The following is a 23,493-nucleotide window of genomic DNA, read 5'->3' on the forward strand; positions in this document are numbered from 1 at the left end:
AGAGATTTGCAGAGCGAAAGGCTTGAAGACCAAACAAGGATCGTGGAGGTGGCAGGAATAAGGCTGGAAATGTAAACTGAGGCGGATCTTGGCAGATACTGAATGTCAACCAAGGGGTTTAACCTTTATCTGTAGCTGATGAAATGCCAGTAAAGCTGATGTAAACATTGATATTACAAAGGATATTTTTAAAAATAAAAGCTGAATCTGACATAATTAGAGAAGGTGATTTAGAGGGGATTCAATTCAAAGGAAGATTTAGTTTTAACAAGGGCATGTTATTGGCAGGACATTGTGCTCACTGGCATAGGGCAGAAGACAAAGATGTCAAGGTGTGGACCTTGCCCTCAAGGAGCTTATAATCAAAAGGGTCAGATAAGACTTGCACATAGAAAAATACAATCCAAGGTAGACTTGTGATAAGTGTTGTAATAGAACCCCAGCCCAAGTGTCAGTAGAGAGTGAGATTAATTTACCTAACCCGGGAGGCTGGAGGCAGGAGACCAAGTCAGAGGGTCATCTTTGGAACCCTAAACCTAGACTGGGAAAACCCCAGGGGGGACATAGGAGGTCGTCCATTCCACCTTCACTCGGGATAGGTATTCTCTATCCTGAGTAAAAAATGACTTTAATATTGAAACAAAAAGTGGAGCTCTGAGGAAAAATTGTGAAGGAAAAGGTGGTGGGAAGGGGACAAGAGAAGATGAATTAATTAATTTTTGCTTTTTAGGGCCGTACCTGTGACATATGGAGGTTCCCAGGCTAGAGGTTGAATCTGAGCTGCAGCTGTGGGTCTACACCACAGCCACAGCAATGCGGGATCTGAGCTGCGTCTGCAACCTACACCACAGCTCACGGCAACATGGATCCTTAACCCCCAGTGAGTGGGGCAGGATCCAACCCTGTCGATCATTAGTCCTCAGAGATTCATTACTAATCAGGTTCATTACTGCTGAGCCACAACAGGAACTCCTGAAGGCAAATTTAGCTTTGAGGTGCTGAGGTACTGGTAGAAGAGACTCCCAAATGGAGAGTTGAAGGCCAGGAAATGGATGAGATCAGAGAGGGAGAGTGTGTCTGGAGAGAGAAGGGATGAAAACAGAAACTGGGGGAACACCCATGTTCCAGGAGGTAGGAAGAGAAAGAGGAGTCAGAGAAGGAGTGGCCAGAGAGAGGTGAGAAAAAAACCCAGCAGAATACCTTGTCACGAAGTTTTTAGAAGAGGGGTGGCAAGAATGGAAGACCGGGTGGGAAGGCCCCAAGGGAACAGAAGACGGAAACTGCCATAGGGATTGAGGTTCCCAAGGGCATTTCAATGAATGAAGGCCTTTCCAAAGAGTCCACAAATAAGCTGGATTCCCTGTGTCTGGGACATTTTAAGGCGGAGCGCTCCCGGAGGCCAGAGGAACAGGACTGAGTGCTGTGATCTCCAAAGATCTGGCGTTCAGCTCTGTAATTAGCACTACCTCTCCTAACCCGAACCAGTCCCTCCAGGAACTGAAAAGCTGAAGAACGTAGTTGGGAGGGATTTCACACCCGGCTCTTCGGCCCAGCCCGGTGATGTCCCGTTTCATCACGCAGCTCTAATGACTCTCCGGGCTGTCACTCTCATCTGGTATTGCCAGCAATCTGACTAATCCCTCTTGCAAAAGTTTGCAGCATTCGTCCAGACTGACTACAGCTCCCAGAGTTCCCGGGCGCTTCCCGGTGCCGATTGGATGAGCCGTCAGCTCCCGAGGGAGGTGTCGCCCCCGCCTCCCCGGGAAACAGGCATCTGATTGGCTGCGGCGCGGGGCTTTTGTGTCCCCGCCCTTCCCCGGGGACCGCAGCGGGCAGAGCGGCGCTGCTGGTGTCGGAGCCGGGTGAGCGCTGGCAGTTCCGCGGCGGGGATGCTGAGGAGCGCTGGGTTTGCGAGCAGCCCTGGCCACTGCGGACTTCCGAGGTGATCCGCACGGTGAAAACCCCTACGCCGCGGCCCATCACAGGCTCCAGAGGTCATTTACCCCTCCAGAAGCCAGACGAGCGGGGAGTCCAGCGCAGAGGCGGCGGTTCCCGGATCCTGGGCTTTCGGAGCGTTCTGGAACCCCGAGAGACACCCCGGGGGCTCTAGAACCTCCCCAGCGGCCCCCAGTCCCGGCTTCCTGTGCTCGTCCGTCCGAAACCCCCTCGGGTGCACGGGCGGTCGGCGAGCCGCGGCTGGGTCCTGGCGCACACCATGATCGTTGCGGACTCCGAGTGCCGCGCGGAGCTTAAGGGCTACCTGCCCGGGGCTGGAGAGGTAAGCAGGGGCCAAATGACGCCACCCTTCCCTTGAACCGAAGCTGCGTCCGAGCTTTGGTCTGTCCTGAGCTGAGTCTGTGAACCCCTAGGCTCGAGGACGGAGAGTGGAGCCGGTAACCCGGAGTGGGGTTGCATCAACTGGCAGCCTCGGCCCTCTCCGCCTCCTCCCCCTCCCCCCCGGGCTGTAGAGCCCTCCGAGGCTCGCTCGGACTCCCGGCCAATGAGAGGGGAGCCTTCTCGACGTTATCTTGGATTTGGGCCCTCGTCGAGGGAGTCTTCAAGTCCAGGCAAATCCCGGCGCTGCGGCCCGACCACTCCTCCTCCCCGCCCCCTTTCGCAGATCCCCTCCTCCAGGCTGGGGCTGGCGGGCAGAGGAACTGTTTCTAGGTAGGATACGTGCCCGCTCCAATGCCCCCGCGCGGGGATTGGTGCACTTGAGGCTGGCCAACGAAGGTCGACCTCGTCCCCCTTCTCTACCTGCACCCCCGCCCCCACCTGCACTCTAGATTTGGAATGGGGGCGCGGGCGTTCTGGGGCCTTGGCTGGCTGCCGGGTGCGCCGCGGCCAAAGCTCGAGGGAGAGGGGGAAAACCCTGGCGGAGGCTCCCGAAGCCAAGCGCCGACTTGGCTGCCCCCTACTAAGTGGTCTGACGTCCCAGAAGTTTGTTTCGCGGGGACACTCTTTGCAGTGAGGCTGAGAATGAATACAGCTGGACCAAATCTGACACCCCTCCCCCATTACTACCACCACGGACAATGGACATCTTACTTTTTATGCACCTACTTGATGCCAGGCTCCGGTTTTGCCTTTTCTCTGAGTCCTCAGGACTAAACTAGCAAAATATGAGCTATGCTATAAGCCCTCCTTTACAGGATGAGAAAACTGAGGCCTAGGAGGGGCTATAGAGAGGCTTCCTTCACTAATCCCACAGAGTAGCTCATTCTTTGGCTTGCATGTCTCTCGGATTGCCAAGTGTGCTTGGCATAACACGGAGCTTTGCTTTAGTTTCCAGCCTAGAGCCTGGTGCAAGTGTCTTATTGGGGTTGAGAGTCAGACAAGTGCTAGTCCTAAACTGTGACCCTGGGAAAACCTCTGCCCTTCTCTGAGCAGCATGTTTTTGGGGGGTCCAGGGTTTTCTGTTAGCTTATTATCCTTCCTACCATGGTTTAGGAGCCTCAAGAGGAGAATGGTGCCTGCCACTTCTCAGCTGTATGACTTTGACCAAGTCACCTTACTGTCTGAGTCTGTTTCCTTCTTTGTGAAAAAATAGAGGTAATTTTATTTATTAAGAGCACCTGGGCACTAGAGCAGGTGCGCTCCCGGCTCGTGTCCCAGCCCTCCCACTTATTTGCTGTGTGACCTGACCAAGCAACCATTTCTCTGATCAGCAGCTTCCTCCCATGGGGATTCAGTCATCTCCCAGGGCTTGTTGGGAGAATTAACTGGGAGTATATGCAACGGCCGATGAACAGTACCTGGAGCATAGAAACCACGTCATGCATCACACATGCTAGCTGTTGTTAGAATGTGGCCACAGTACACATTTCCCTTCCCCAGAGTATTTCACATGGGGGTGTCTCAGCCCATCCTTCCTGCCTGAGGTGAGAGGTGGCCCATCCCTCTTTGGGACAGTGTCGGGGAAGTGATCAGGGGAGAAGAGAGCACCCAGATGCTGTGAGCAGGCTCTGAGGGCGTGGCCTTTAGGTGGAAGCCAGCTGTCAACAGCAGGAGGGAATGGGGGAAGCTGGCAATGTCTGAACTCTTTCTACATATTCTTCTTGCTCAAGAAAAGAGAACCTAGGGAAGAAGATGTCTGCTTTAAGCATAATCTTTAGATGACAACAGGGTGCTGAACTTACAGAGCCAGGTACCCAAAACCCAAGGGAAGTCAGGCAAGTATGTGCAAGGAAGGTGCAGGCCCCTCAACTCCATCACTTCACCACACGCTCTTTCACCAGGTCAAGGCCTTTAGACGCTTCACTCCAGTACTGGTAGTACGTTCTCAAAGCCCTAATGGGCTCTAGAATCACTTCCTCAAACATCACTGCCTCAGAGAAGTCTTTCCTCTCCCACCAGATAAGTCTCTCTGCATACCTGCTTCCTGTCCCCCTTCTTCACTGTAGGAGCTGTTATCCCAATTATAGTGTAACAGTTGTGTAATCAGGCCTTTCTTCTCTGTCCCCCGTGCTAGATAAGAAACACTCTGTAGGTCCCATCCCTAGCACTGTTCTTAGCATCTAATAAGTGCTTGTAACTCTTTGTGCCTTGTTAGCTTAGCTGACCCTTGTGAACTGTGCAGGCTTTGAAGTCAGATCTGAGCTCTGCCTGTCTGGAACAGGACTCTGCAAGAGCCTCAAGGAGCTGTCTCTGAAGTAGGGATAAGAAGACCCATTTTCCTCCAGGTGGTTGTGAGACATCTTGATTGGCCAGATCAAGTGTGAAGCACTTAGCCTAGTGCCTAGCCCATGGTGGGCATACGTGTGTATGGCTGGAGGTCCGAAGCTGCGTGGGTTCTGTGTCTCTTTCAGGTGTAAACCCAGGCAAGTATCTGAGTTCAGCAGCCCATGGGGAGGGGAGTTTCTGCCCTTTATCAGACTGCAGAGTGACTTCAAAGGTGTCCATAGCTCAGTCCTGGGGGTTGTAGTCTCCAGATCCTCCGATCCCTAGAGTAAAGCCTGAGGCTACTCCAAGAGGCGGATCCGGGTGGTGGATAGAACCCTTGCAAGCCAGACTGAGCTGGATTCACATCTCAGATTGGCCACTTGTCAGCTGATGCTTGACCTTTGGAACCTTAATCTTTCTTTGTGTGCAGAATAGAGAGACACCCCCCCGCCCCCCACCCCCAAACTGATGAAGGTTAGCTGGAACTGGTGTGCCAGTGCCTAAGCTAACAGGAAAGGTAACTTTTGGTGAGCACTTAGATCAGGAGCCAGGCACTGAGCTGAGGTGATCATTCTCTCTTTACAACTCGCCTGAAGCCCTCTCTGTTGAGTAGCCACCCACATGGCTGTCTGACTTCAGTGTTCCCACTGCCTTGTGTGGTCCCCTCTGTTGGAACTCACTGGTTTTCCCTCTGCCCCATACTAGCTGGGTTGCCTTGGGTATGTCACCTGTGCCCTCTGGTTTCCCTTTCTTCATCCATATAGTGAGGGTGGAGATCTTACCTTTAGCAGGTGTGCTGTGCCTGCACTGTCCAATATGGTAGCCTTTAGCCACATGTGGCAGTTTTCATTTATTATTATTATTATTATTTCTTTTTAGGGCCACACCCACAGCATATGGAAGTTCCCAGGCTAGGGGGTCAAATCGGAGCTGTAGCCACCAGCCTACACTACAGCCACAGCAATGGGGGATCAGAGCCACGCTGCGTCTGCACCCTACACCACAGCTCATGGCACCACCAGATCCATAAGCCCTTGAGAGAGGTCAGGGATCAAACCTGCAACCTCACGGTTGCTAGTCAGATTCGTTTCTGCTGAGCCATGATGGGAACTCCTACACTTAGATAAATTAGATTTTTTAAAATTAAAAATTCCATTTTCTAGTTGCCTGAGTCACATTTCAAATGCTCAGCTGCTGTGGCTAGAGGCGACCATCTTTATTGGGCAGTGCAGATAAAGAGTGTTTCGTCACTGCAGAATGTTCTGTTGGACTCGCTGTGCTAGACACTGAGGTGACAACAGGAAACTAGATCCAATGTGTGTTTTCGAGGTGAGAAACACACTATATAACAAGGGGTCTGTTTGGGACAGTTAATCCCCAGAGGCTTGGGACAGGAGAAGGAGCTCCTCACTCCTGGTAAACCCCTGAGGCGAAACCATGGCGCTGCTGAGACCTTGAGAAGGTTAGAGAATGGGAATAGTTTCTGCAGTTGAAGAACCTGATTTGTAGTCTAACTCTGCTAACTCCTTCCTGGCTGAAGACCGGAAGTGACTTGATCTCTCTGAACTTCCCCATCTGTAAAATGGGAGCTCGTTAGCAGACTGCCCTTTAAACTGCCACTGGTAATCATCCTTGTTACCTACCATTATTAATGACTTCCTACCCCAGGGAATAAGGGAGGGCCGATTTGGAGGTGTCAACTCTTGGCTGTGGGTCTGCTTCCTCTCAAGGTTTGGGTGTCTAGGTTGGGGAGGCATTCAAGGTATAGGAGCTCTAGGTTAGAATCTACTTATTCTTGGAGTTCCCGTCGTGGTGCAGTGGTTAACGAATCCGACTAGGAACCATGAGGTTGCGGGTTCGATCCCTGCCTTTGCTCAGTGGGTTAAGGATCCGGCATTGCCATGAGCTGTGGTGTAGGTCGCAGATGCGGCTTGGATCCTGCGTTGCTGTGGCTCTGGTGTAGGCTGGCGGCTACAGCTCTGATTTGACCCCTAGCCTGGGAACCTCCATATGCCGCGGGAGCGGCCCAAAGAAATAGCAAAAAGACCAAAAAAAAAAAAAAAAAACTACTTATTCTTAACCTCCAGAACTTTTGTTTTGCAACTTTCTGTTGCGTCTGACTGAATTATGGTTCCCTAGATCTTTTTTTTTTTGGGGGGGGGCTGCGTCTATATGGAGGTTCCCAGGTGAGGGATCCAATTGGAGCTGTAGCTGCCAGCCTATGCCACAGCCACAGCCATGCCCAATCAGAGCCCTGTCTGTGACCTACACCACAGCTTATGGCAACACCAGATCGCTAACCCACTGATCAAGGCCAGGGATCAAACCTGCGTCCTCATGGATGCTACTCAGATTCATGTCCGCTGAGCCATGATGGGAATGCCCCTAGATCTTTAAAGGCCCTTTACAGGACCACCAACTCCTTTAGATACTTGAAATTTAGATATTTAGTTTATCTCCTCAATGGCTTTCCCTGTCTGCTAGGATGGAGATATTGCACAAACACCCCCATCATATACTCTCTCATTGCGCTCCCTCTTTTACTTTATATAATCTGTGGTTTGAAATCCGATTCATCATTTATTTGTCTCCTTTAGATTATAAATTCTAGGAAGACTAAAACTGTCTTCTCACTCCTGTGCTCTTGCTGCCTGTGATGTAGTCCTCAAAAATATTTGTTGAATGAGGAGTTCTTGTCATGCCTCGCTGGTTAACGAATCCCACTAGGAACCATGAGGTTGCAGGTTCGATCCCTGGCCTCAATCCAGCGTTGCCATGAGTTGTGGTGTGGGTCGCAGATGCGGTTCAGATCTGGTGTTGCTCTGGTGCAGGCCAGAGGATACAGCTCCAATTAGACTCCTCACCTGGGAACCTCCATATGCTGCAGGTGTGGCCCTAGAAAAGACAAAAAGAGCAAAAAAAAAAAAAAAAAAAAAATTGTTGAATGGATAGATGAATTCTGGTTCCACCAGGAGAGCATTTAGCACAGAGCCTTATACCTGAGAGAGTGATCAGTAAGAGGTGTGAAACAATGGCCCTCCCTTCCTGACAAATTATGCTGGGCTCCACCCAATTAAATTAGAATTGCCAGGGGTGGGACCTTGGCAATGGCATTTTTTTTAAAAAAAGTTTCTCAAAGGGATTGGCCCTTGTTTGAAATAACAATGAGGTTAATGATCCGCTGACTTGTTAAGTGCTCTCTGTGATAGAGGGACTGAGGTCAGGGCTGTGCAGGCATCACCTCATTAAGTCCACATGACTACCCAGTGAAAGTAGGTACTATTACCCCATAATTTGGTGAGGAACTGGAGGCTCACAGAGCTGGCAGATAAATGGGTGTTGGAGTTATCATTTGCACCTCGCAGTTTGGGTCCAGAGCCCCTGTCCTTTAATTGTCCTCTACATACTTCACCATCATCATCATCTTCCTCTTCATCAGGTGGATAATGTTGTTAGAGACCATCAGGCATCCATCCGTGTCTCCCCTTCACAGTTCTTGAGGCAGATTTTTTTTTTTTAATTTTTAATTTTTTTTTTTTTTTTTTTTTAAGGGCTGCACCCGCAGCAGTGGAAGTTCCCAGGCTAGGGGTCAAATCAGAGCTATAGCTGCCGGCCGACACCACAGCCATAGCAACGCAGGATCCTTAACCCACTGAGCGAGGCCAGGGATCGAACCTACATCCCCACAGATCCTAGTTGGACTTGCTACCGCTGAACCACAACAGGAATTCCTTGGGCAGATTTTAGAGTGAGAAAGGAGTCCCTAGTACCCAGTGGTCCCCCTCCCTGTCTGCCCCCTGCAACTCCCCAGTTCTTCCCTGCCCTTCCCCTCCCCACCTGGCTGTGGTTTTCTCTCTGTCCTCAGGTCCCCTGAGGGGGAGGCCCGGTTTGTGGAGTCAGCAATCCTTATCTCCCAGACAGAGCAGTTAGGCTTTTTCTCTTCTGTGAGGGAGGAGGGAAGCTGAAACAGGAGTGCTTGGGGATTGTTGCGGTTTCTATGCTGGACTGGGACCAGTCTGACCTGGTAGATCTCAAACGTATGGGCTGAAAGGGGCCTGAGCAGTCAGCCCAAGTACTTTCTTTGTCCACGATTAAGGCCCAGAGAGTCTAGGTTGCTTTCTCAGAGTCACACAGCAAGTGAGTGGCAGTAGAATTGGCACTCCTCCCTGTGACTTTGGGACCCCTGTTCTTTCCTTCAGGGTCTTTCAGAGCCTGAAAGCTCCGCCTCCCTTATGGAGCTTTTGGCTCTGTGAGAAGGAAGGTTCAGTTATAAATCTTTAGTCCCTGGACACCCAAGGATTCGTACGAACTCTGGATTTGAATGAGGAGGAGAGAGGTAGGAGGACCCTGTTGCTGTCCAGTGAGGGTGTGACTGATTCAGTTTGTTTCTAAGGCCAGTACTGAGAGCCCCCTCCCAGATGTCAAAACAAATGAATAAATAAAATTGGTGGTTTCCATGGAGGCTTCAGTACACCCATGTCAGAATAGCTGCTCCCACTGGCGTTGTACGCCCTGCCCTCCACGCCTCTCTGCTCTCTGTTTCTTCCGTTCACAGACTAGTGTAAATTACTTGGGCCTCTGCTCTGCACAAAATGTGATCCGGTAATAGGGAGACCTAAATCCGACAAGTAGAGGCAATTTTTCAGAAGCAAGAGCACTGGGAATTGTGAGGTCACAGAAGAGGGTAAGAAGAAGGTTCTTAGACCCTAGATGACTGTGAGTTAGCACTGCAAAAGGTGTGACCAGTGGGAGGGCGGTGGGCCTGAGCCACTGATTTATCTGGAAGGCTAGGGGAGATGAAGGCACTAAGTCTGCTCCTAGTCCTAGAGGTGAGGTTCAAGTGGGGTTTATTCATTTGTTTGGTTGACTGGGTGGAGGATGACTAGGAAAGAACAGGGCTGTGGAGGCAGGGACACCATTGGTGAGGCTGTGGGTGACTGTCCAGACAAAAGACAGGTATAGGAGGTGATGATGGCCGGTGGGATTAAGAAATGATAGTTTCTTTCATTTGGGAGTTCCTGTCTTGGCACAGCAGAAACAAATCTAACTAGTCACCATGAGGACACAGGTTCGATCCCTGACCTTGCTCAGTGGGTTAAGGATCTGGCATTGCTGTGGGCTGTTGTGGAGGTCACAGATGTTGTCCAGATCCCGTGTTGTTGTGGCTGTGGTATAGGCTGGCAGCTGTAGCTCTGATTCAACCCCTAGCCTGGAAACTTCCATATGCCAAGGTTGTGGCCCTTAAAAAAAAAAGAAATGACAGTTTGAGGCGTTCCCATTGTGGGTCAGCGGGTTAAGACCGCCAACATAGTCTCCATGAGGATGCAGGTTCAATCCCTGCCTTCACCCAGTGGCTTAAGGATCCGGCACGGCTGCAAGCTGCAGCATAGGTTGTAGATGTGGCTCGGATCCGGTACAGCCGTGGCTTGTGTTGACTCTGATTCAACCCCTAGCCCAGGAACTTACCTATGCTCCAGTTGCAACTGTAAAAGAAAGGAAGGAAAAAAGAAAGAGGGAAGAAGGGAGGGAGGGAGGAAGAAAAGACAATTTGAGAGAGACTGAAGGTGCATCGTAAGAATGGAGGGGACTTGATAACCTGGCTTCAGGATGCAAACAAGGAGGATGCTCACATAGGTTCTGCAGGGATGCCAAGAAGCTGGCCTTGTGGAGATGTGTAACATGGTTGATGCATGTGGCTGTGTATTTCATTTGCCCAGGCCCTTTCTAGGCAATAGTGGGGCTCCTGGGCCCCTTCTCATTTCCCGAAGAACTCAGCCTGTGGGTGAGCCCTCTTGCTATAGCTTATACCCACAACACTGGTGTTTATCTATCTCCACCTGACTCCTTCATGCAGGATGCACTAGAAAGGTGATTTCGAAAGCTCCATATCGCCTCTCAGGTAGAAGGAGAAAACCGGAGAGAGAACTATCTTCTTAGTCTTCCTTTTTACCTCCAACTAACAATGAAATATTTCCTTCTAGGAACAGAGGGAGAGCCGGGCTCGGCGAGGCCCTCGAGGGCCCAGTGCCTTCATCCCTGTGGAGGAGGTAAGTTTGGAAGGGGTTAGGAATTGTTGGTCCTGGGAAGAAAGGACACAGGGCATTGAGTGGATAGGGGGCTCTTGCCAGCTCTTGAAATTGCCCTTTGAAATTACCCCTTGAGGTTCCTGACTCATTTAATCTACAAAACACCCTGATGAAGCAGGTGTATCAACCCCATTTTGCTGGGAAGAAACAGGCTCAAAGAGATAAAGTGATAATAACACAGCTAGGTAATGAACAAACATGTGATTCCCAGAACAAGACGTGTTTTTCCTTAAGAAGCTAGAACTGTCTATGTTTATTTTCTCATCCTTGACTGTGCACATATTAAAGTTTTTTCCAACTTCAAAAATAATATACGTTCATTATTTTAAACTTTCCAGTGTTTCAGAAAGTTCTAGTCTCCTGTAATCCCACCCCCATGGAGATAATCACTGTTAACCATTTGCTGCTGTGCTCCAGACTTTTTTTCACACTGAACCAGGGTCATAGTTTATAACAAGGTTTTGTTGTTCTTGTTATTATGTTGTTGTTTTTTTCACTCAATACAACAGAGACATCTTTTATCTACTGAGATCATCCATTTATTTCACAGATATCTACTGAATGATTAATCTGTGTCAAGCACTGTGCTAGGTGCTGAGGATACAGCGGAGAACAAGACAGACAAAAATCCTTGCCTTCATGGAACTGACATTCCAGCGTGGGGTGGGCGGGTGGGGGAAACCGACTTCAAAACACATGCACAGGCAAATTGAAAAATAATAGTTTTCCTTCTTTTTCTTTGGCCTTCAATGAACAAACACAAATGTTGCCTTGTCCTCCTTGCCCTCCTACATGTGCAGGCCAAGTAGTTAATGAGCTGTTAGCAAATGTCTAAATCCTCCAGTTCCCTCCACCCTTTGTAAATGGAAAGCAAACAACCACCTCATTATCCACGTCTGTGGCTCAGAATTTTAAGCTCACATAGTGTTGTTATATCTTATTTTTTAATTTATAAATAACCACTCCCCTTTCTTTCCTAATAAAGGGAAGAAATATGCTTTGGGGTTCATCGGTAATTGAATCTTGGTTCTATCATTTACTAGATCTATAACCTTGGGCACAGCATGAAACCTCTCTGGGCCTTGATTTCCTCATGTGTCAATGGGGCGAAATAGTAGTAGTCACCTCCTCCCTGTAGGATAACTGGGTAGAGTCAATGCGGTAAGACAGGGGGAGCTCCACACTCAGACCTGGCATGGAGAAAGCACTCAGGAAATGTGGACTGCTTTGCGTCTGCCTCCAGTGACTGCACAGATGTGTCCATTAGAACAGATGCTCCATGAAAGCAGGAGAAACTGTCCTTTAATCTCTGCCTGAGTTTTCCTGTCTAAAATTGGAACGTCCCCAGTAGCCTGGAGTTCCCATTGTGGCTCAGCAGGTTATGAACCAGACTAGTATCCATGAGGATACGGGTTTGATCCCTGGCCTTGCTCAGTGGGTTAAGGATCCCCTGTGGCTGTGGCTGTGGTGTGGGCTGGCCCCCTAGCCTGGGAACTTTCGTATGCTGCAGGTACAGCCCCAAAAAGACAAAAAAAAAAATGAAAAAAATAGACTTTTGACTTCATAGTTGTGAGGATTAAATGAGTTAATAATATGTGAAGTGTTTGAATAGTGCTTGGCACATAGCATTATATAAATTATAAATAATATAAATTATTATTATGTAAAGTGTCTCTCATGTATTTATTAATCACTTACATGTCTTTTCCTCCCCTATTCTCCCTTTTTTGGACGTGGTGGTTGACTACAGTTCCTTGCTAGTAAAATCCCAGTGGATCCAATGTATATGTTGGTCCCTTTGGTGGGGAGGGGGGAGGGGAAGTCATCCTCACCTTTGCTCGGCAGGTCGTGCGGGAGGGAGCCGAGAGCCTGGAGCAGCACCTGGGGCTGGAGGCGCTGATGTCCTCAGGGCGGGTGGACAACCTGGCAGTGGTAATGGGCCTGCACCCTGACTACCTGACCAGCTTCTGGCGCCTGCACTACCTGCTGCTGCACACGGACGGGCCCTTGGCCAATTCCTGGCGCCACTACATCGCCATCATGGTGAGCCTGTCTGAGCCTGACTCGCGTTAGAGTGACCACATCAGGGGTGGGAGGTGGGGGTTCAGTCCTCATATCTCCTTGCTGGGGGACTTGATTCTACAGACAAGGAGGAAGGGCAGCATAGAGTGAGGCCCTGGCTTTACCTGACCATCCCCTGAATTCCAGATTTTGAAGAGAGGCACACTTAGTGCCTGCTTTACAGGTTGGGAAACTGAGGCACAAATTAGTCAGGTGACTTGCCCAAGGTCAGACAACAAGCCAGTGGCAGAGCTGGGGTTAGAACCCAAGTTTCCTGCCTGTCGGGCAACAGGGAAGCCTGTGAAGTCTTGCTCCTTGGGGTGCCCACCCTGAGCACCCCAGCTTGGCACAGAAAAAAGAGGGTGACCTGGGCTCTGTCCATCGCTCCCACAGGCTGCTGCTCGCCACCAGTGTTCCTACCTGGTTGGCTCCCACATGGCCGAGTTTCTGCAGACCGGTGGTGACCCTGAGTGGCTGCTTGGCCTCCACCGTGCCCCTGAGAAGCTGCGCAAGCTCAGTGAGATCAATAAGCTTCTGGCACATCGGCCGTGGCTCATCACCAAGGAGCACATCCAGGTACAATGAGCAGAAAGGCAGGTCCCTGAGGGAGCCTGGGACCTGGGCTGGGGCGTGGAAGGCAGCCCAGGGCAGGCACTGAGCAAGTCTGGTCTTTTCTCTCCAGGCCTTGCTGAAGACGGGCGAGCACAGCTGGTCCCTGGCCGAGCTCATCCAGGCCCTGGTCCTGCTCACCCACTGCCACTCACTGGCCTCCTTTGTCTTTGGCTGTGGCATCCTCCCTGAGGGAGACCCAGAGGGCAGCCCTGCGCCCCAGGCCCCTTCACCCCCCAGTGAGCAGAGCACACCTCCCAGCAGGGACCCACTGAACCACTCTGGGGTAAGTCACGGGTCTCAGGCTTGGTGGGAAAGGAAGCTGGCATGGCCCTTTGTCCTTAGGTAGAAGATACTGCCTCGGCTTCTGAAGCTGCTTCCCTATCTCACCCTGAGGGGTCTTAGAAAAGTTATGGGATTTTGAAACTCAGTTTCCTCATCTGTGAAATGAGGATAGACCCCTACTTCCTAGAGTGTTGTGAGGATGAGATGAAACAACCATGTGGCTGGCCTCTGCATGGAGCCATGTAGGCCCAAAGTCACTGGTTTTTAGCACTTTAAAAATACAAAGTTTGCCTCTTATTCTGTAAGATGACCTTGTTTGTTTTAGTATAGAAACACAGATACTTTAAAAAAATATTTTTTTAATTTTGATGAGACTTTGCAATTCATTCATTCATTCATTTATTTTGGTCGTGCCCAAGGAAGTTCCCAGGCCAGAGATTGAAGCTGTGTCGAGCAGTGACCCAAGCCACAGCAGTAACAACACCAGATCCTTAACCACTAGGCCACCAGGGAACTCTGTGAAAATACAAATTCTTTATTTTTATTTTATTTTTTTATAACACAAGTACTTTAAAAAGCCCTTTCCTGGAAGTTCCCATTGTGGCTCAGCAGGTTAAGAACCCAACTAGTATCCATGAAGATGCAGGTTCGATCCCTGGCCGTGCTCAGTGGGTTGAGGATCTGGTGTTGCAGCAAACTCTGGCATAGGTCACAGATGATGCTCGGGTCTGGTGTTGCTGTGGCTGTGGCGTAGGCTGGCAGTGGTAGCTCTGATTCAACCCCTAGCCTGGGAATTTCCATATGCCCTAAAAAAAAAAGAGCAAGAAATAAAAAAACCCTTTCCTGTGAGGGAGGTTGACCCTTAGAGAAGGCGTGTCTATTCTCTAGCTCCTTAAACATCCCTTTGGGAGGCACAGGCCATGTGGGCTGTCCAGCACGGAATCCAGCACAGTGGCTGGTGCAGAGGAGGCACTGGGCCTTTATGGAGGGAAGGCCTGGCATGTGGGAAAGACGGTGGGATTTCCTGGGGCTGAGAAAGAAGGGGTAGATGGTCACCACTGCGTCCCTCCTGCAGGGCTTTGAGGCTGCCCGTGACGTGGAAGCGCTGATGGAGCGCATGCGGCAGCTGCAGGAGAACCTGCTGCGGGACGAGGGGGCGTCGCAGGAGGAGATGGAGAGCCGCTTCGAGCTGGAGAAGTCAGAGAGCCTACTGGTGACCCCCTCAGGTACAGGATCTCAGGCCGCCAGGTGCAGGGCCTGCCCCCTCCTCCCACCGTCTCTGCTGGAGAGCTGGTACCCCCAGGACCTGCACCTCTGCTGCCACCTCTTCCAGAATGTTCTGAGCCTGAGCTCTGGGGTCAGACATAGGCTTGGCTCCTGGCCTGTTAGCCTGTCTGGCACTGTGACCACGGAGAAGTTACTTGCTCTCTCAGGGTCCCAGTCTCCTCCCATGTGAGAGATGGGTGTGGAGGGTAAATGGGACAACACAGGCAGAGCGCTTAGCACAGAGCCTGGCTCAGAGTAAGTGGCTCCACAAATAATCACTGCTGTTATGATTGTTAGTGTTCCTGGGGGCCTTATCCTCCAGGCCCCAGACCTGATTTACCGCCTTCCCAGGCCTGGCTCTGGCTGAAGTCCTGGTTCCACTCGCTGTGGCCAGGGGCTTTCTCTGGTCCCCTACTCTGCATTGCCCAGGCCCCTACTGGTGATTAATCAGGAGTGCAACTCCCTGCGATCCAGGCCTTGGCCTCACCATGACCTCTTTCCGATACCCTCAGCTGACATCCTGGAGCCATCTCCAAACCCAGACATGCTGTGCTTTGTGGAAGACCCCACTTTCGGATATGAGGACTTCACCCGGCGAGGCACGCAGGCACCCCCCACCTTCCGCGCCCAGGTAGGCTCTCCCCGCTGGTCTCAGCCTGGCTTCCAATTTACAGGCAAGTGGGTGGATGGCTTGTGAGGGGAGAGGTTTGGGTGCCTTCTCTCCCTCAATATTCCATGAGGGACATGGGAGACCCTGGATATGAAGGGGCTCATCTGTGCCCTAAGCTCAGGAGATCCTGATCACAGGGTGAGTCAGCATTAAGCTGCATCCTCCTCGGCTTCTCGGGTCCAGACCAGGCAGCTGGTTAGATTTGTGGGTGGAGGGAGTTCCTTTGTGGCTTAGTGATTAAGGATCCGGCATCATCACTGCCGTGACTGTGGTCGCTGCTGTGGTGCGGGTTCGATCCCTGGCCTGGGAATTTCCTTGTGCCATGGTTGCGGCCAAAAAAAAATAGATATGTGGGTGGAGAGAGGCTTTAGGGAGAGCCAAGTGTGCTCCAGAGATGGCGTCTCTCTGGCCAGTCTACTCACTGACCCCTTCCCATGTTTCCCAGGATTATACCTGGGAAGACCACGGCTATTCACTGATCCAGCGGCTCTACCCCGAGGGTGGGCAGCTGCTAGATGAGAAGTTCCAGGCAGCCTATAGCCTCACCTACAACACCATCGCCATGCACAGCGGAGTAGACACCTCCATGCTCCGCAGGGCCATCTGGAATTACATCCACTGCGTCTTTGGCATCAGGTGAGTGTGAGGCCCTTCATCCAGCGCAGGAGTGTCCTGTCAGCCCTCGATCTGAGTTCACAATGTTTTCCTTTTACTCTGTGTTTTCTTTTCCTGTCTTCCTGCCTTTATTATTTTTCAAAGCCAGTGTTTTTCTTTGCAGATTACAAAAGATAATAAGGGAGCTCCCGTTGTGGCGCAGCAGAAATGAATCTTACTAGTATCCATGAGGATGCAGGTTCAATCTCTGGCCTCGCTCAGTGGGTCAGAGATCCAGCGTTGCCATGAGCTGTGTAGGTTGCACACAGGACTCAGATCCTGCGTTGCTGTGGCTGTGGTGTAAGCCAGCAACTGTAGCTCCGATTCAACCCCTAGCCTGGGAACTTGCATATGCCGCTAGTGCAGCCCTAAAAAAGCAAAAAAATAAAAATAAAAAAGTAATAGCTGTGCTCACTTTTGAAAGTCTTTAATCAATCCCCTTGCGAGAGATCACAATGAGCACATAGAGAGAGAAAGAGAGAGAGACGGTTATGTTTGTGTTTCCATTCCAAATAGCAGTTCTTCTCTTATAATAAATTAAAAAAATAGAAATACCCAACAGTAGGGGGCTTTCAATGACATATCAGAGTTCCCTTGTTTCTCCATTGTCACAACAGCTGCTTGGGTCGCTGCTGTGGTGTGTGTTTGATCCCTGGCCCAGGAACTTTCATGTGCCGCAGGCACAACCAAAATAAATACCTCCGTGTATATGTACATACATAGCCATTCAGTGAATCTTTTATGTATGTATATAGTATATAGCTATTAAAAATTCTGATAACGGGAGTTCCCGTTGTGGCTCAGTGGTTAACGAATCCAACAAGGAACCATGAGGTTGCGGGTTCGATCCCTGGCCTTGCTCAGTGGGTTAAGGGTCCAGCGTTGCCGTGAGCTGTAGTGTAGGTTGCAGACGAGGCTCGGATCCCATGTTGCTGTGGCTGTGGTGTAGGCTGGCGGCTACAGCTCCAATTTGACCCCATATGCCACAGGAGTGGCCCAAGAAATGGCAAAAAGACAAAAAAAAAAAAAAAAAAAAAAAATTCTGATAATGGTTTATGTTGCCATGGGAAAATGTTCAAAATGTATTGAGAGAAAAGAAAGCTGGTTTCCAACCAGAATATTCTTTTCATTCCTTTTTTTTTTTTTCTAAAACTGTACATTCATGGGAAATGTGTGGAACGCTATATGCTAAAAATGTTATTGAATAATGGTTGTCTGTTGGGTATGTAATGAATTACATTTTCACCCTGTTACCTAAGTATTTTCTGATTTTTTTTTCTTTGAGTAGGTTTTTTTTTTTTTTTTTTTTTGTCTTTTGTCTTTTTTGTTGTTGTTGTTGTTGTTGCTATTTCTTGGGCCGCTCCCGCGGCTTATGGAGGTTCCCAGGCTAGGGGTTGAATCGGAGCTGTAGCCACCGGCCTACGCCAGAGCCACAGCAATGCAGGATCCGAGCCGCATCTGCGACCTACACCACAGCTCACGGCAACGCCGGATCGTTAACCCACTGAGCAAGGGCAGGGACGGAACCCGCAACCTCATGGTTCCTAGTCGGATTCGTTAACCACTGCGCCACGACGGGAACTCCATGAGTAGGTTTTTTTTTTAATTGATGGGATCATACTTGATATATTCTGCAACAAGCTTTTTTCACCTCAGAATCTATTGTGAACCACCTTCCTTGTCAGTATGAATAGATCTTTTATGCTTTTGAGCCACTGCATGGTGTTCTGTTATGGATGAATTGTTAATTATTCAACCATTTCCCTATTGTTGGATATTTAGGTGGTTTGCAATTTTTCATCATTATAAACACTATGTGCATTGACTGGTTTCATACCTAAGTTACTTGCAGGTAAATCCGAGGTGTGAAGTTACTTGTCAAGAATATACACAGAACAGGAGTTCCTGTTGTGGCTCAGCGGAAACAAATCTGACTAGTGTCCTTGAGGGCATGGGTTTGATCCCTGGCCTCACCCAGTGGGTTAAGGATCTGGCATTGCCGTGACCTGTGATGTAGGTTGCAGACGTGGCTTGGATCCCACATTGCTGTGGCTGTGACATAGGCCAGCAGCTATAGCTCTGATTGGACCCCTAGGCTGGGAACTTCCATATGCCACCGGTGCAGCCCTAAAAAAGCAAAAAATGAAAAATAGATACATGCTTGGTGTTTGTAAAGAAAAACAGCTAGCTTTTTTAGTAAGTTTGGAAAACAGATAACAAATAGAAAATAAAAATCATCCACGGTCCCACCTGCTCTTATTATTTTCAAGTATTTCCTCCTGTCTTTTTTCCATGAACAAATAACTTAAACTTATTCAATTTTGCAAAAACAAGACTTTCTTGTCTACTCAATTCACTTATTCTACTTAATTTAATCAAATGAGAGCATATTTTAATAAACATGTGATTTTTTTTCTTGTTTAACAATTTATTCCAAGCATTAAAAAAAAAAAAAAAAAATTCCCAAAGTTTTAAAAAGGTACAGGTTCCTTGTAGAAAATGTGCCTTTCTGAGTAGTACTCACAGCAAGTCATATTTCACTAAGTGGGTTGAGCTGTACTTAACTGGCCACCCTCTTTCTGGCCAACCTCACTGGCAGGAGAGGGCAGGGATGGAAGGGCATCTTAGAATCTGGCACAGGCTAGTTCCTGCTCAGGTCTAGGCTCCTCCACTCTCCAACATGGTCCTTGCTCCTAAACTGTTGTCTACCAAATCTGTCCTCTAGTCTAAAACCAGTCTTCCTCCTCCTCACTGATTGTGATGACTCACTGGCTTACTGGACTGAGGAGTGAAAAAGTGGCTTCTAGACTTGTTACCACCTTGCTCTTTGACTTTGAATAAGCTGATTGCTTTCCCTAGGCCTTAGTTTGCCCATCTGTAAAATGACTGCCACCTCCTTTCCCCCTTTCCCTCTTCCTTCTCTAGAATAAATATTTGCATTGATCTCCTGACACATCTTCCATGGCCTTTGCTATAAAGTAGTGACTATGACCTTGGAGCCAGGCAGTGCTGGTTTTGAATCCCATTTCTAGCTGTGTGACTTAGGGCAGGTGACTTCATTTCTCCAACCTCAGTTTCATCTACAAAATGAGGCTGGTGAATACAATGTATTGTACACAATACTTTTTGTATACAACAGTATACAGTAGTTTTGAAGATGCCATGAATACGTATTTTTTTATTTGTTTGTCTTTTTAGGGCCGCACCAGCGGCATATGGAAGTTCCCAGGCTAGGGGTCCAATTGGAGCTGCAACTGCCGGCCTCCACCACAGCCACAGCAACGTGGGATCCAAGCCATGTCTGCAACCTACACCGCAGCTCATGGCAATGCCAGATCCTTAACCCACTGAGCGAGGCCAGGGATGGAAACGAATCCTCATGGATACTAGTCGGGGTCGTTACCGCCGAGCCGCAACAGGAATACATGTTTACACGGCATGTAGTTGGTACTCAAAATACAGCGCGCTCCTCCTCTGCATTTCTCTGCGCATCCAGTGGCCTGTGATATATGACATCAGCTGTTTTTCTAAGAGGAACCAAGCTTCTAGTTGCTTCCTACCTCTGCCTTTTCTTGCCACTCTCTGTTCCTCCTCCTGCAGGGTGGGGCTGGGGGAGAGGAGCTGCTTGTAGGAACAGAGGGTGAGTGATGCTACTGGGGCCTTTCCATCCAGATATGATGACTATGACTATGGGGAGGTGAACCAGCTCCTGGAGCGGAACCTCAAGGTGTACATCAAGACAGTGGCCTGCTATCCAGAGAAGACCACCCGAAGAATGTACAACCACTTCTGGAGGCACTTCCGCCACTCAGAGAAGGTGTGGCTTGTGGGGCAGGAGCAGGATGGAAGTAGATGAGCCTGGCCAGCAGAGGAGGCAGGGGTTCAGGACCCGATGAGGTGTCCCCAACTAACTCTGTTCTGCCAGATGGGACACCTGGATATATTGTCCCGGGTTCAGGTCCTACTCCACTGTGTGCTTTCAGACTCCATTTACTCAGCTGTAAGATGGCAGTGTACTTCATAGGATCCTCAGGGGCAGCCAGAAGGACCTATCACTTGGTAGCGATGTGACCTTGAACCAATCCCTTTCCCTCTGAGCTTGTTGTCTTTACAATAGAAATAAAAACGGCCTGCATTTCAAGGTGGCTGGGAGGACGAAATGCATGTAAACCTCTGATCCCAATTAGATGCTCCAGAGTAGCTTTTGTTTTTAAGCTTTGGGGGATAAAGAGATTATTAGTCATGAGAGGGGTAAATGTGCTTGAAATTCTTCCATGGTCCCGGCACGAAACTGCTCAGAGCCTTAGGAAAGGTCAAGGCATCTTGTAGAAAAGGGGAAGGATGAAGTGCGTGGTCAGGAATAGTGGCCGTCTGGGAGGGAAGGGGATGACGAGGACTGACATCATTTGCCAACAAGCCCTTGTCCTTGCCCCAGGTCCACGTGAACTTGCTGCTCCTGGAGGCCCGCATGCAAGCCGCCCTGCTCTACGCCCTCCGAGCCATCACCCGCTACATGACCTGACTCGCCCGCAGGACCTGGGCCCAGCACAGCTGACCCTGGGGCATCTCTCTCCCTGCAAGGACGTCTCTGTTTGGAGACAGACCCTAATCCCCTCCTGCCCCACACCCACCCACCCTACTCTGGGGATGGGCCTGTGTGTGACTGCGCAGCCACCCCCACCCCACCCCCCGCCACACCCTCCTTCTTTCTCCCTGGAATGGACAGAATCATTGCACTGACTCTGGGATCTCAGCTCTGTCCCCTGAGAGCTGGAAGAGGACTAGTAGATGCCCAGGAGGCTGGCCCTTCTCCCTGCCCCTGCCCCCAGAGGCCAAGGGCACAGGAAGGAAAATGGGCTGAGCTCGGACTTATGTGCCAACAGGCCAGGCCCCAGGCAGCACAAGTACCATGGCCTTTCCTGGCCTGGGAAGTCCCTGGCTGGCCCCCGGGAGAGGGACAGTCACCTTCAGGGACTGACACTCCAGGCGGCTTTGCCTTTCCTCCTGCTTCCTCATCTTCAGACTTCATTACCTCCCACCTACCATTCACCCATCAATGTGAAAGTCAAGGTCACAGCTGGTCTGTGCATCCGGCTCCCCAAAAGTCTGTTCTGTTGGGCAGCCCGCAGGCGCTTGGTTCCCTGGCTGCCCTGATGCTAGTTCTGTTCCTTTGACCTCTTTCACCCTCTTACCCTTTTCTCCCACGCCTAGTGGTGTAAGGCCCCAGGAAGGGGACCAAGCACATAAACAAGTCGATTATCTCTAGAGCGTTTGGAGCCTCTACTGGTCCCTTTGCCTTCAGAAGAGGAGGGAGTATTAGAGTATGAATTCTCTGTGTCTTGGTTCTTTACAGGTGAGGTTTCTCAGGGCCTCTCCCCTAGAGCCACAGTTAGTGCCCAAGAGGAGGCAGACAGGTGAATTCTGTTCTGCCCAGGGCCACATCTGCCCTGCAGAGACTGGCATCCCACTCTCCCTCCCATCTCCATGGCTCTGCCACAGACATTTGCCAAAAAGGTGAGCCTTTCTAGGTGGTGTAGGTGGCACATGGCTCAGGGGGGAGCGTCAGGGTTCTGGTGTGGGCCAGGTGACCGTGGCTCCATGAGCAAACCTCCCTAACCTCCTCCGTTTCCACCCCTGCAGCCTGAGGGGTAAGACTAAGTTTCTGCGATGACTGAGACTTCACTCTGATTCTCAGGCCAATCTGCTGGCAGCACCCTGTAAACCTTGCAGGATCTTGGGGGCCCCCTGGGGAGCCTCACCACCACCACCATAACTCCTTGTGGTCTGTTCCTCCAGGCCACCTGCCAAGGACCTCCCCATCCCCCATCCCCACTTCTGTCCCTTCTCAATTTTAGGGAGATTGCTTGGAGGCAGAAGCAGCCAAGGACTGATCCCAGGCACTTTCTGTAGCAAACAAGCTGTGAATTATGACTTCCCTCGCCCTTCTGGCAGTATGTGCCTCCTCTCTGACCAGTTGGAAGGTGACTGAAGAAAGGCAAGGGCCACGATGCTGCTGCTTCTGCCCCTCCTCTCGGGTGGGATGGGAGAGGAGCCTGGTCATTGTGCCACATTTCATCCCCGTGCGGGCATGGGCAAGTGACTGGCACCCCCTTCGGGCCTCAGAGCCCTCCGTGCAATGAAGCTGGGCTGGAGGGAAGAGGTCCCAGCACTGGGGTTTGGATTCAAGAGGGGACTGACGACTGTGAAATTCCCCCGGGGGGTGGGGAGGGGTATCCAGTGTTCAAGTGCAGAAATCTTCGCCTTTGCTACCAGTTCTGTATGGTGAGAAATAAAAGTGCACCAAGGTTTTGTTTTGTACTTCTTGTTAATGGGCTGTTTTTCCATTTCCTAAGGGTCATGGTTCACCTCTTAGTATAAGCAGGGAGCTGTGATTGCATCATGGACCTGAGCTGCTAGCCCTTAACCCTGCTGAGTTCTTGTGCCCAGTGACTGCAGGGTTGGGAGTGGTTGGCATTGACCGTCCACTTCTGTCCCTTTGGTGTTCAGCCCTGCCACCCATCTGTGGCTGGCCTGGCATCATGGAATAATGGCCATATTGTTTTGCTCACTAAGTCTGGCCCTGAGCTGGATACTTGGAAGCCAGTTCTCTGAATCTGTAGCAAAATCCTGCAAGAGCCTTGAAGCTCAGAGGCAAAGTGACATCGCTGAGGCCACATCAGTGGTCAGTGGTAGAGCCAGGATTGCACCTGGGGTTGGTCCCCTTGATCCTGAGGTCTTGCCATTTCACCTTGCTGTTTTTTCCCACTACTGGGATCCCCCTATGGCCGAGAGAGGGTGTTTGAGAATCTCTGGGAGGAAACTTTGGGACCCCTTCCCCTTCACATTATGCTGGCTTGTTTCTCATCTTTTCTTCCCTGGCACCAAGGGAGACAGATGAGGCATAACGAATTAGATGTGGCTCAGAGTTGTGCCAGTCCCATTTAGTAGCTGTGTGACTTTGGTGAAGCTTCTTAGTGTCTCTGGGGCACCAGGAACTCTAGCAAGCTTATCAGGAAAACCACATCAAGACTAAGAGCTAAGATCTCTCCTGCTGACTTCCCACTTCCTCTAAATACTGCCGTCATGGAGTTCCTGTTGTGGCGCAGTGGAAACAAATACAACCAGTATCCGTGAGGATGTGAGTTCAATCCCTGCCCTCACTCAGATTCAGCGTTGCTATGAGCTGTGGGGTAGGTCACA

The 23,493-nt window shown here is 50.3% G+C and overlaps 1 protein-coding gene across 2 annotated transcripts; it reads left to right on the plus strand.

Annotated features, from left to right (window-relative positions):
* Positions 1-1,834: 1,834 nt before the first annotated feature.
* Positions 1,835-22,611, plus strand: SESN2 (sestrin 2). 2 transcript variants are annotated; one of them, XM_003356238.5, is made up of 10 exons: positions 1,835-2,278; positions 10,644-10,709; positions 12,594-12,791; positions 13,203-13,385; positions 13,492-13,704; positions 14,779-14,929; positions 15,482-15,600; positions 16,085-16,275; positions 19,966-20,110; positions 20,729-22,611. In XM_003356238.5, the coding sequence occupies exons 1-10, from the start codon at positions 2,216-2,218 to the stop codon at positions 20,813-20,815; spliced, it is 1,416 nt and encodes a 471-aa protein (XP_003356286.1). In that variant the 5' UTR covers positions 1,835-2,215; the 3' UTR covers positions 20,816-22,611. The 2 variants fall into 2 exon arrangements, with proteins under 2 accessions (XP_003356286.1, XP_084819717.1); XM_084963591.1 differs by lacking the exon at positions 1,835-2,278 and adding an exon at positions 8,426-8,964 and having other exon boundaries at positions 9,894-10,709.
* The last annotated feature ends 882 nt before the right edge of the window (positions 22,612-23,493 follow it).

Source organism: Sus scrofa, chromosome 6, assembly GCF_054392235.1.
Source record: "Sus scrofa isolate SSC_HxYL_T2T_F1_AM1 chromosome 6, Sscrofa_HxYL_maternal_Yorkshire_Landrace_v2.0, whole genome shotgun sequence".
Classification (NCBI taxonomy): Eukaryota; Metazoa; Chordata; class Mammalia; order Artiodactyla; family Suidae; genus Sus; species Sus scrofa.